The sequence below is a fragment of the Macrotis lagotis genome, chromosome 5 (genome assembly GCF_037893015.1).
Source record: "Macrotis lagotis isolate mMagLag1 chromosome 5, bilby.v1.9.chrom.fasta, whole genome shotgun sequence".
Lineage (NCBI taxonomy): Eukaryota > Metazoa > Chordata > Mammalia > Peramelemorphia > Peramelidae > Macrotis > Macrotis lagotis.
The window spans coordinates 175,445,355-175,459,045 of NC_133662.1; the positions used below are offsets into that span (position 1 = coordinate 175,445,355).

General features: G+C 41.3%; 1 protein-coding gene across 2 annotated transcripts in view; it reads right to left on the reverse strand.

Moving 5' to 3' along the window:
• The window catches only part of EZR (ezrin), a 73,690-nt gene extending 67,762 nt beyond the window's left edge, over positions 1-5,928 (reverse strand). Inside the window, exons 1-2 of one of the 2 annotated variants that reach the window (XM_074187946.1) lie at positions 5,826-5,928; positions 3,546-3,626 (exon numbers count right to left, since the gene is read on the reverse strand). In XM_074187946.1, the coding sequence (XP_074044047.1) occupies positions 3,546-3,557 (12 nt within the window). In that variant the 5' untranslated portion in view covers positions 3,558-3,626; positions 5,826-5,928. Of the gene's footprint in view, positions 1-3,545; positions 4,098-5,825 lie in introns of those variants that run through there. The other variant, XM_074187947.1, reaches the window with a different exon arrangement.
• Positions 5,929-13,691: the final 7,763 nt, after the last annotated feature.

Consider the following 13,691-nt stretch of genomic DNA (forward strand, 5'->3'; position numbering starts at 1 on the left):
CTAGTAAACAAATCTTAATTTAAAGACAAATGAGAGGTATTGTTGGCTCTTTGATGAAAGCCTGTATAAAGTCTACCTGAGAGAAGGTATTTTTACTTCCAATTTAACATTTATTAGACATATATGGCAATATATCATACACCACCAACTAGGGACCCCAAGGATCTTTCAAACTACTTATGAAAATGTTCAAATGAAAGTCACTCAAAATATGGGTATTTTATTTACTGTAATGCAGAACCAAATCTACACTAAAAAATCATCAAATAATTACTATTTCCCAAGGGAAAACCCTGAGGCTAATTTTTCTCTACCATGCAAGTGGATGAATGCATGTACAAAATAGGTGGTTTACATCAGTCATCTTCAGATCAAAAACATTTAAGAAAGACAGCTAAAAATGACAAAGACTTCTGAGAAGGACAGTTGTAACTGAGTATAGTAATACTAACCTGAAGGGGAAAAAAATCTACTTTTATGGGCAGGACATTCCACACAATGTTAGGTTCTTTTAATCCTTAGGGTATAAGGATTAACATAGCCTTTTGTCAGAAGAATGGTCTTCAGTTTCTGATGGGCTTTCTGTATTTTGATTGCTTATTATTCCATTGATTGATAAAAGAAAAAGTTCTATGGAGGTGGGGAGAAGTCACTGGTGAGCAACATCTATCTTTTTTAAATCAATAATGCATTTTCTTTTTTAAAAATGACAAAATTAGTGATTCTGTTTAATTTTCAGGGAAAAAAATCATCTTCTATTTTATGATCCACCAAAGCAACTTCTAAGGCAAGGTTCCTAACCAAAAGGCTCTATGGTCCATGGGTTTTTCTATTTTAAGACAAAGTGTGTGTGTGTGTGGGGGTGGGGGGGCGGCGGTATATAGAGGGTGAGGATGAAAGGGGAAGGAGAACAGAGACAAATGCAAAGGACCTCCCTCACTATCAGCAGAATGCTTAACTTTGATCACTGAGTAAGAGCAGCCAGTTTGTGTATGGATTGGTGAAAACACCAATCCAAGAGTTTTTAGTAATTGTCTAAAATTTAGTAAATAGTACAGTGACTACATTTCAAAGTAATTGCTTTCCTTTGCAATCCTATGTATTTTATGCATTTAAAAACAATATCTGTAGATGCGGGCCAAAGGCTTCATTCTCCAGACTGCCCAACTCCATGACACATACAAAAAAAGGTTAAGGATCTCTACACAAAGGAAACTGGAGTAAAACCATGCCTAACACCAAAATATGTATGCATACACACACACACACACACACACATGTATATATGAAAATACTGTTACGGAAAAAAAATGGAGAAATGCATAGTTTGGAAAAGATTCTTGATTATGTACCACAGAGTTCTTGCTAGAATTTCTGCCCCATTCCAAGGTCTCTGCTCTTGCTCCTCTTATTCTCTCAGTGATGCCTCCCCACAATAAAATCACAATGAAAAAATTATTATTTTAGAAGTAATCATCTTTCCTGATCTAACTCTTTGCACAATGTTTTTCCAGATGTGTTCTCAGCAGAGAATGGTATCAAAGGGGGTAAACTTTCTGATAGTTACTAAGTTATAGCAGAAATAATTGTTCCAGAGCAATCTAAGTTGTCTGATTGATGTGGGCATCAGAAATGAAAAACAAATTTAACTGATAAAGGCAAGGGGAATGGAATAAGAATTTATAGAGTGCCTTCTATATACCAGTGTTTTTTTTAAATAAATATCTCATTTAGTCCCACAACAACCCTGAAAAATAGGTTGTTATTACTATCTTCATTTTACAGCTAAGGAAACTGAGGCAAGCAAAGGTTAAATGTTCTGCCCTGGGTCACACAGCTAAGTATCTAAAGCCATATTTGAACTCAGGTCTTCCTGACTCTAGGTCCAATATGCTATGCCTTGTGCTACTCCAGTATTAGTTGAGAGGTCCTAACCAGCATGAAACTATGAGTTTGATTTTCCAGAAAAACCTGTAACAGAATAAAATTTCAGCCATGAAAGCAACTCTAACTTTAAAAAAGTTTTTTCAAAACTAAAGCTTAAATTCCCATATATTTCAAAAAGTACTTTCAAAAACTAAAGCATAATTTCTCCATTGTGCTTCAAAAATAACCTAATTTATTTATTTTTCCAAAAAAAATTATGTTCTTTGGGGAAAATCATGATCTAGTCTTTAATTTTCTAGTATAGTTCGGATTACTGATTAAACCACCCCCTTGTGGCAAAGCACAAAAAGGCACCTAAGAAGCTAGATGTCAGTCATGGACAAATCTGAACCATTCCAATACTTTGAAGGAAAACCAAGACAAATCAGCCCTCTCAGCAAAGGAAGTAAAAAGATCTCAACAAATTTCAGTTCAATACAATCACTGTGCTGCGAAAAAAGTATTTCTTAACAGCTCAAATATATCTCTTATATGCATCAGAACCTTAAGGAGTATCACCTCACTGGGGTACTGCTTCCATCTACAATTTAAGTCTGTTACTACTGCTATAAGGATACAAATACTGCTGCTCTTTGTGACCCCATTTGGGGTTTTCTTGGTAAAGATACTAGAAATAGTTTGCCAATTCCTTCTTCAGATCATTTGACAAATAAGGAAACTGAGGCAAATAGAATTAAGTGACTTGCCCAGGGTCGCACAACTAAGTGTCTGAGGCTAGATTTGAACTCAAAAAGATAAGTCTTTCTGCCTCAGTTTGGGCACTCTATCCACTGTGCCAACTCAGCTGCCCAGCAGGTCTGCTAGTTACTGTACTATAACTTTGAGAGGGGCCCTGGTATAAGAGTAAAGGGGACTGAAATTCTACAGCAATCTGTAAGAGGAAGTCGTTTCTTCAAGGTGATTTTTTAAATTACAAAGAGAAAGATATTAGACTAATTCAGTTTCAGAATCTTGAAGGACCTCAGGTGTGCAGCTACTAGTTACTTTAATTCCCTTAATCTACTCCACAAGCCGTCTGCCCCATGCAGTTCATGGATTCAATTCACCATTAAAAATAAATTTTTTTTAAAAGAGGACCAAGATGTGGGGCATATGAACCCAGAAATGCAATTCTTAAAATCCAGAAGCCAGAAGAACAGTCCAAAGGAGGTTTCTGACTAATAAACCAGTCCTAACTAGTGCGTTCAAAATGACAAGTTTCACCGAGGACTGAAACACTCTGGGGAGAGCTAAGTAGGGGGAAACACCATAATCCCTATTTCTTTATGTTTCTCAGAATCAACACATAAAGGCACAAGAGGAAGAGGGAAGGAGGGAAAAAAGTTCTTTTTCTTTTTATTTTCCCCCTTAAAAAAATCCTATCTTACTAAGGCCATATTTTATAAACACCATTGTCTAAGTCCTTCACTCAAGGTCACACACACACACACATACATATGTGTATCTATCTATGTGTGTGTGTGTATATATATATATATATATATATATATATATATATATATATATTTTTTTTTTTTTTCCAAAAAACCCACCAAGTTTCCAGCATGGAGCCTGGGCAGCCAAAGCAAACAGACTGAAACGATAAAACTGTTACTTACTGGTTTCGGCATTTTCGGTTCCTGATGTGTTCCTTAATATTCCTCCAAACAAAGCTTTCATGCAAAGAGCTCTCTTCTTTCCTTCAAGTAAAAGAAAGTCCCGTTTACAAAGGAAAGAAGGCCTTCTGCCTCCCACAGGCAAACCACAGGGATCTGAAGTCTGGCCCAAGACTGCTGGGGTTTTTAAAAAACAGGCCCAACAGGGGAACTGGAGATGAGTCACAGGACAAGTAATTATGGAGGAACTCCACGGTTTTGGTGTTTTTTTTCAATGCCTCACCCAGGAGAGGAAAAGCCCAGCCTTCACCAAGGAAGGTCATTTACTCAACCACACCCATAAAACCAAATGTGCCATCTGACAATCTCTCCAGACCCTCGGGAAGAATCACTGAATTAAAAGGGGGAGAGGGAGAAAGGAAAGATGGAAAAGGGAAAGGGGGGGTAAGGCTAGAAAATAAATCGGGCGATGTGCCAAACTGGTGCCCGCTCTTTGTCTGGCTCTAGGGCAACTCTGCCAAAGCAGCTTTCTCTACAGACCCTGGATAAAGGCAAAGACAGGTGTAGGCTTGCTTCTTTGTCAAGGACCATGGACACAAGTCGGGAGAGGAAACAAAAACAAGCCCAAGATAGTTGGGGGCGGGGGGGGGGGGCAGAGAAAGCAGGAGGTAGAGATAGATGAGGGCTGGAAGAGGAAGGCCAGGGGGGCGATTTTTTAAAGTAAGTCTTTCGTTTTCGAGGCAGCTTAGTCACTTTCATAGTTCCACTTCAGCCAACAAGTCTGATGAAATCATCAATCTTTTTCAGAAAAATTCTTTTAAAAAATGGGAAGGGGTCTCCTAGGAAATGTAAAGTGGGGAGTGAATGAAAGCAGGGGGGGCAGGCAGATGGACAGGAAGGTCATGGGGCAGTAAAACAGGCAGCTGGAAGAGGGAGAGAAGGCTGAAGAAGGAAGCATAAATCAGTAATATTTATAACAACATAAATGATCACATTTCTCTAGGGTTGACTTTTTTAAGGGGGTATAGGTAAAGTAGGCATTAAGAGAAGGCGGCAGAGGCGGCTGGGTGGAGCAGTGGACAAAGCACCGGCCCTGGAGTCAGGGAGTACCTGGGTTCAAATCCGACCTCAGACACTTAATAATGACCTAGCTGTGTGGCCTTGGGCAAGCCGCTTAACCCCCATTTGCCTTGCAAAAACTAAAGAGAGAGAGAGAGAGAGAGAGAGAGAGAGAGAGAAAAGGCGGCAACAATGCCCAAAAGTAAAAATCCGATAGAACCTGTAATTTATTTAGGTCAAACAGAAGGTGGCGTCTATAGGTAAGAACTTTCTGTGCCAAAGGCACGCGACTGGACTTTGTCCGGGAGCCCACACTTGAAAGACCCCTTGGGTTCCCCAGGCCCGGGCCGGGGATAAGGGGTGGAGAGTTGAAAAGAACAGTTAAGAAAAGAACACTTAAGCTTTGTAGCTTAAGTGAGGGTTCCCTGATCACCCCGAGGAAGCTGGGGTGCGTCCCGGGGGTGGAGGGCTCTGGAGGAATTAGCGGCGGCAGCAGGGCAAGGAGGAAGGCGGCGGCCCCCCCGGGGTGGCTGTGGGGGTGCCTCCCCTCCTTCCTTTACACTCCCGGAGGGTAGCTCCCAAGCCCCAGCAACACCTGTTGCCAGTGCCCCGACCAAAAAGTGAGAAAGGAAGAAGAGACGCCCAAGCGATGGGTTTCCTAGCATCTGCCTCGCAAGTTCCATCCCATCCTTCCATCCCGCCGGTCCCCCGAGAGCAGAGGAGCAGCTGTCCCGGGCCCCCCGGGCCCGCCTGAGCCCAGAAGAGCATCTGTCCCGGGCCCCCCAGTCCCGCCTGAGCCCAGAAGAGCATCTGTCCCGGGCCCCCCCGGGCCCGCCTGAGCCCGAGAGCAGAGGAGCAGCTCTGTCCCGGGCCCCCCAGTCCCGCCTGAGCCCAGAAGAGCATCTGTCCCGGGCCCCCCAGTCCCGCCTGAGCCCGAGAGCAGAGGAGCAGCCGTCCTATGTGTCCTGGGCCGCTCAGTCCTGCCTGTCCCCCAAGAGCATCTCTCTGTCCCGGGCCCGCCTGAGCCCACGGAGCACCTCTCTGTCCCGGCCCCCGGGCCCGCCTGAGCCCACGGAGCACCTCTCTGTCCCGGCCCCCCGGGCCCGCCTGACCCACGGAGCACCTCTCTGTCCCGGCCCCCCGGGCCCGCCTGACCCACGGAGCACCTCTCTGTCCCGGCCCCCCGGCCCGCCTGCCCCGCGAGCAGAGGCGCAGCCGCCCTACCGAGGAGTGCGCGCTCTGGCCCGGGCCCTCAGCGCCGCGGTCAGTGCCGGGGACGGAGCTCCTCTCAGCCTGGCCGCTCCCGCCTGGGCTCCTGGGGCCCGGGGCGGGCGGGGGGTGTGAGGCCCGCGCCGCGCCCCGCCCCGCCCCGCCCCGCCCCTCTCCGCCGCTGTGCGCGCGTGCGTGTGCGTGCAACATGGCTGCGGGCGCCGGGCCGGCTCGCTTCCCTCCCTCCCCTCCCCTCCGCTCCCCTCCCCTCCGCTCCCCTCCCCTCCCCTCCCCTCCCCTCCCCTCCCCTCCCCTCCCCTCCCCTCCCCTCCCCTCCCCTCCCCTCCGCTCCCCTCCCCCTCACACAAACAGCTCTCTGTGTGGCTCTGGCTCGGGCCGTTCGCGCTCACCTCCTCCCTCGCAGCAAATCTGTGAAACCCCGGGGAGACTCCCCGGCTCCCCGCCCCGGTCTCTCTCTCCAAGACCACACTTGCTAGTCTATCCCCAAGCACTTTTTGCAGGTTTTATGTCAATCTTTCCCCGTGTTGTTTTTTTCCTTTAATTTAAGGTTAACAGTTAAGGGAGAGCCAAGAACCATATTATCCGCTGTGCATAGAGCAGGGCCAAGTCCTTGGAAAATTCTGATAGCTGTTTATATTATTATTTCCTGCGGTCTCTTCGGTCTTTGTGCCCGAAGTGATGGTTCTCTCCACTCCACCCTCACCCACCTACATGACTAATGATGCGCTAGACTTCTGGGAATTCATCCACCTTTGTGGGCTTGCTGTACTGGGTCAACTTACATGTCACAAACCTGCGCACCTCAGTTCTTGAACAATGGCATTCCATTGGGGGGAGAAAAAAAGCCCGCCACCTGTAGTTTTCCCAAGAAAAAGTGAAAACACCTTTCACGACAAGAACAGAAGAGTTATATTTGTCATGTAATTTAATATCTCCAGTTACTTAAAAGTGATGTTGAGAAACTTTTTCTAGTCTTTTCAAAAGATTTCCCGATACTTTTTAAAAAAAATAAGTTATTTTAGAGATGCCATGGTCATATAGATCAGGGAAGATCTAGATTCAACTTCCGCTGACAAACACTGGCTATGTAACCACAGTCAAGGTCCTTAACCTTTTAGGTTACTTCTAAAACAGGTTACAAAAGGCTGCATCAGTGAAGGACACACACACACACACACACACACACACACACACACACACACACACACACAACACACCTGTAGCTGTGAGAGAAAGAGTTAAAAACAGTAACAGAACTGGCCAGGAGATTGAGGAGAAGATGACCGATATATGTAACTATCCTTTGGGAGGACTTCAGCTTAGAACGAACAAGAATATAGTGATAAAATTCTGGAAAAAAAAGATATAAATTGAATTCTTAAGGTTCCTGAAATGTTGGCCTTAATGAGGCAAAGACAGTACCTTTTATGCCCGAGACACTGTGCTGAGTCCTTGAAATCTAAGGAAAGGCAAAAAACAGCCCCTCCTCTCAGGGAGCTTCAATCTAATGGGGGTGACAAGATGCAAGATGCAAAAAACTACTTACAAAGAAGACAAATATACAGGACAAATTGGAAGTGATCCCTCTAAAGTACTGAGATAAATAATAACAATGTTTGTCCTTTATTTTTGAAGAAGACCATGACATCAGGGAGGTAATGCCATGACAAGCACAATAATTGTATTTTGAGTACAGGATTACTGTGCTAAGTCACCAGCCTCATTTTCTCTTCCAGAACCATCTGGGTCCATTGTCCAGATATGAATCAGGATGACAGGAGATGGTCCTGGATGTGAGGCAGTCAAGGTTAAGTGACTTGCCCAATGTCACACAGCTAGTAAGAGTCAAGTGTCTGAGCCTGGATTTGAATTCAGGTCCTTCTGAGTTCAAGGCCAGTGCTCTATTCACTGTACCATCTAGTTGTTCTAAGGCATTACTGAGATTAAGGAGGATTAGAAAAGTCTTCCTGAAGAAGAAACTTTAACTGAAACTTGAAGGAAGCCAGAAATTGGAGACAGAGAGGGGAAAATTATTCTAGACAGGGGAGATAGAGTGAAAATTCAGTTAGAGATGGGGTGTCCTGGAAAAGCAACAGTGAGAAATGTGGCATTGTTAGAACACCAGAGGAAGGATCCATAGAGTATGTGGATCAGACTAAGGAGGAAGAATATTGGAAAGGTAAGAAGGAACAAGATTATAAAGGATTTGAAAAGACAAATAGAGGATTTTGTATTTCATCCTACAGGTAAAAGGAAACTACAAGAATACATTGAAGGAGGGGTGGTTAGGTGGTGCAGTGGATAGAGCACCAGCCCTGGAATCAGGAGTACCTGAGTTCAAATCCAGCCTCAGACAGACATTTACTAATTAGGTAGCTGTGTGGCCTTGGGCAAGTCACTTAACCCCATTTGCATTTCAAAAAACCCCATATATATAAAAAGAATATATTGAAGGAGGCCAGGGGTGGGGAGAAGGGGGGAGACAGTGTATGACGTGATCAAGCCTGCTAGGAAACCAAGCAGCAGAAGTGGTCCAGGTATGAGGAACGCTACCAAGATGATAGCCATGTCAGAGAAGAGAAGGTGGCATAAGTGAGAGGTTAGAAAAGATGGAATTTGACATACAGAGTATATAGTGTTTCAAGTCTTCTATTGGATTTCCAATAACTCTCAACAGAATTTTAAAATTATGAATACTGGTTATCCTTTAGAATTTAAAGTTATGTTGAACCTTGATTCTAAGGAAGCCAAGCATTACTAGATGCATGAGTTGTTAAGTAAACTAACCCTTCCAGAATTTTCAACTCTAAAGGTTTTTCAAAAATGATCAGGTGACTACTCATGTGCATCAGAGTGTTTTTTCCATTTGTTTTTAGTTAATAGCTCTGAAGGTGTGGATCAGTTGCTGGGGTAAAAATTATAATTTATATTACATATTCTTTGTTCATGAACTCTGAAATTTCTTTATCTCTTCACAATCTTTTATCATTCCCTCTTTCCTTATGCTAATTCTATCCTTTCTTGCCATAATGACCTTCTATCTGTTCACCCTCAGTTCTTTCCCAGGTCATCATCTTTGTCTTAACTATACCCTCCTCCTCCTACAATCTTCTCTCTTTCCTATCTCAGGTCCTTGATAAAATCAGTTCAACTCAAATCCTTTATCCCCTTGTCCTATCTCTGATCTTGTCTTGTCAAACCACAACCTGAAATTACTCATATTATCTGAATCCTTTGCTTTTATTTGCTTGTTGCTAAATGGAGTAGGAGAAAGTCATATACTGATTGGGTCCACTACATAGTCACATTACATAATCTCAACTGGGCCCATGCTGTAATAAGGCAATCCTGTAATACCTCCCATTTGATTCACTATTCTACTGATTACATTGTCTATTCCAAATCGTTTTTTTTAATCCTTCTTCACTCTCCTACGTCTCAATGAAGAGAGAACCTTGTCTCATATTTCACTGAAAAAAATGAGTCCAATAGCTCAGAGTTCCCTGTTTTTTCCTCCTGTATGGCTTATATGGCTTAGTTGCCTTCCAATTCTTTCCTCCTTCACCCATACTTCTCAATATGCACAAGTGATCCCATTCACATTCCATCTTCTCCAACACGTTAGTCTTTTGGTGATCCCTACTTTCTCTCCCTCTCTCCTTCCCTTCCTTCCCCCCACCATAATTCTCCTTCACTGTTTTTTCCCCTCTGCTACCTATAAACATACCAGATCTCTCATCATTGAAAAACTCTCACTTGATCCAGTTGTCCCTCCCAGTTAGAGTACAATATCTTACTCCCCATTCTTGACCAAACACCTTGACAAAGTTGTCTACACTAAATGTTTTGCTCTCTTCTCTCATTCTTCAGTTTGCCTTGCAACCTCATCATTCCATTGAAATGGCTCTCATCATGCTTACCAATGATCTCTAAATTGCCAACTCTTTTGACCTTTTCATAGATGACTATATCCTTTTTGACCTCTCAGTAGTCTTTGACGTAGTTGATCATCCATTCCTCCTCAATACTTTCTCTTCCCTAGTTTTTCCTGATACTGCTTCCTCCTTGTTCTCCTTCTACCTATCTGACCACTCCTTTGTTTGATCATCTTCCAGGTCACATCCACAAATCCTGATGTCTCTCAAGGTTCTGTCCAAGATTCTCTTTTGAAAACCTCCTATATAAAAAAGAAAGAAAGAAAGAAAGAAAACCTTCTATACTATTTTAGTGCTCTTGAGCTTCCATAAATTCAAGTATTATATTTATGCAGATGACAAGATTTATATATCCAAACTTAAACTCTCTCTCCCGATCTCCAGTCTGCATCACCAATTGTTTCTTGCTATCATTCAGTCACTGACTCTTCCTGATGCCTTTGGGGTTTTCTTGGTAAAGATGGAGTGCCATTTCCTTTTCCAGACCATTTGCAGATAAGGCAAACGGGATTAAGTGACTTGCCCAAAGTCACACAGCTATTAAGTGTCTGAGACCATATTTGAATTCAGGTCTTCCTGACTCCAGATTCAATACTCTATCCACTGCATCTGCCTACCTACCCCAATTATTGAATGTACATCTTGAATTGGATGTTCCAAGGCATCTCAAATTCAACATGCTTGAAATAGAACTCATTTTTCTCCCAAAACTCCCCTATTAATAATGGGGAATTAATAATAATCCTTCCAGCTTCTAAGGCTCATAATTGCTGTATTACCCTCAAGTCTTCATTTTCAGTCATGAACTGGAAAAGGAAATGACAAACCACTTCAGCATCTGTGTCCAAAAAAACCCCCAAAGCCTAGGACATGACTGAACAACAACAAATTGCTCCCTATTGCCACTCAATAAACTCCAGTGGCTCCCTATTACTTCCAGGATCAAATATAAAATCCTCGGACTGTCAATTCACAACCAGGCCCCCCTTCCTAACTTTCCAATATTCTTATACTTTACTTATACTTTACATGCTTTATTATCTAGTTACTCTGGTCTGCTTTTTCTTTGCACATGGCACTCCATTTCCCAACTTTGTTTTGTTTTCATTGACTGTTCCTCTTCAACTCTGCCTTCTGGCTTCCCTAACTTTCTTCAAGATATCTTAAATCTCATCTTTTTTGCAGGAGGCCCTTTCTCATCTCCCTACACACCTTAGTCTAAGATTACTTTCTACTTACACTATATATAATATATATGTAAATAGTTATTTACATGTTCTTTCTCTATTAGAATGAGAATTTAAGAGCAAAAACTGTGTTTTTGCTTTTCATTGTATATGCAGAACTTAGCACTGGCAGATAGTAATTTAATAATACCTCATTTTGGCATAGGACCTTAAAGTTTGCAAAGTGCTTTTACAACTACCCTGTGAGGAAAGATGGTTCAAATAGTATTTTTACATGAGAAAAATAAGAGGTAAATTATTTATCCATATTTATACAGCTATAACATTTTCTTTTTAAAATTTAATTTTTATTATAATTTAAGTTCCAAACTATCTCCCTTACCCCTTCACCCCGCACTAAAGAAGGGTACCCATTTCACACACAAAATATATATATATATGTATGTATGTATATATGTATACACATATGTACATATGTATATATTATAAATTAATTATAATATTTATAATATAGTTTAATCATTCACAGTTATTTCTCAAACTCAGATATGCTGGATGTAGAAAGACAGAATAGTTTACCTACCTTGATGATGGCATCACTTACAAGACTTTTATATAGAATGCCTTGGTTGAGAGGGATAAGAAAGTTCTGAGGACTAAATTGGATTCTCCCATAGTCTTGCTTTGATTCTGTAAATCTAACTGGCATACTGTAAGGTTCCCTGAAAAAGAAGTTTGGGTTTTCAGAGTACAAAGAGCCTGAAGGCATTTAGAAATGGGGAGGGTTGTTGTGAGTGAAGAGGATAGGTAAGGGAGAGTTATAGTTTGGAGGAAGTTCTCCTTTTAAAAATTTTGTTTACAGAAGAACTTCTAATTTTATTTTTTAAAATTATATTTATTTTATTTTTGTACAAATGATTTTTATACATTACTAAAATATTCTTGTTTAAGAGTAAACATAATACTCCCCCCCAAAAAATATAGACCCTCATGAGCAATAAAGTAAAGAGGAAGAAAAAAAATTAAAATAAAAAAATAATAATAGGAGCAACTAGGTGGCACAGTGGATGGAGCACCAGCCCTGGAGTCAGGAACACCCGAGCTCAAATCCGGCCCCAGACACCCAACAATCACCCAGTTGTGCGACCCTGGGCAAGCCACCCCAACCCCATTGCCCTGCAAAAACCAAAACAAAATAATAATAACAATAATAATAACGATAATGATAATGATGATGATGATGATGATGATGATGATGATGATGATGGTGATGATGATGATGATGATAATAATAATGGCAGCCAGATGGTGCAGTGGACAGAGCACGGGCCCTGGAGTCAAGAGCACCTGGGTTCAAATCCGGCCTCAGATACTCAACAATCACCCAGCTGTATGGCCCTGGGCAAGCCACCCAACCCCATCTGCCCTGCAACACCCCTAATACTACTACTACTACTACTACTACTACTAATAATAATAATAATAACAATAATAACAATAATAACAATAATAATAATAATAAATGTGCTTCAGTCAGAATTTCTAATTTAAAACATATTCCCTTTTGTGGTAAGGCACTTAACAGGGGTAAATGATTGTCCTCTATTCACACAGTTATTAAATATATATATATTTATTTTGCAAGGCAATGGGGTTAAGTGGCTTGTCCAAGGACACACAGCTAGGTAATTATTAAGTGTCTGAGGTCAAATTTGAACTCAGGTACTCCCGACTCCAGGGCCAGTGCTCTATCCACTGCGCCACCTAGCTGTCCCCCAGTTATTATATTTCATAACTGTTTTTCAAACCCAGATATATTGCATGTAGAAAGACACTGATAGCATCAATTTTCAAGTTTATTAAAATAAGTCAAAATGAAATGATAAGAAAATTTCTGGATGCTTATGACATCAGGTTGAATTAATCTCATATTTTGATGAAGTAAGTCACTTTATCTCTGGGTTGAAGTTTTCTGATCTGTAAAATGATGGGATTGGTTAAATGAGCTCAAAAGTCCCTTTCAGCTCTAAATCGGTGATACTATGACCCTAAAATTAAACTTATAAGATTCTGGAAAGGATATTAACATGTAAAGGAATTTGAGATCCAGAGACATAAATTGAATTACTAAAAGTCATTCAATAAATCAGCAGCACAATAAAGTAACTAAATCCCTAGCCCTTTTTTCTTGCTTCTTTACCTTGTACTTTGATGTTTGTTATTGTTTTTCAGTCATTTTCAGTCATGTAGGACTCTTCACGACCCCATTTGGAGTTTTGTTGGCAATAAAACTGGAGTCATTTGCCAATTTTTTCTCCTACTCATTTGACAGATGAGGAAACTAAGGCAAACAGGGTCACACAGCTAGTAAGTTTCTGAGGCTAGATTTGAACTCAGGAAGATGAGTCTTCCTAACTACAGGTCTGGCACCACACCACCTAACTATGCTAATATAATTTATGCTATTATAGCCAAAAGATCTGGCAGACTTTCTTTTTTTTCCTAAATGTTCTAACATATTTTAAAGACAATTTTTGATCATATACTTAGCTTATATTTTACATACAAACATTTACATGTGTTTTACATATAGCAAAAAAAATATGACCTTTAAATTTTTTTAAATAGATGCTTGGGATTCTAGAAAACTAAATCACCTATGTACTAACCTTTCTAAGGGTATTTTTAGTAAATGTTTAGCTACTAGCTCTGAAAAAAAACAACAAACAATGTATACA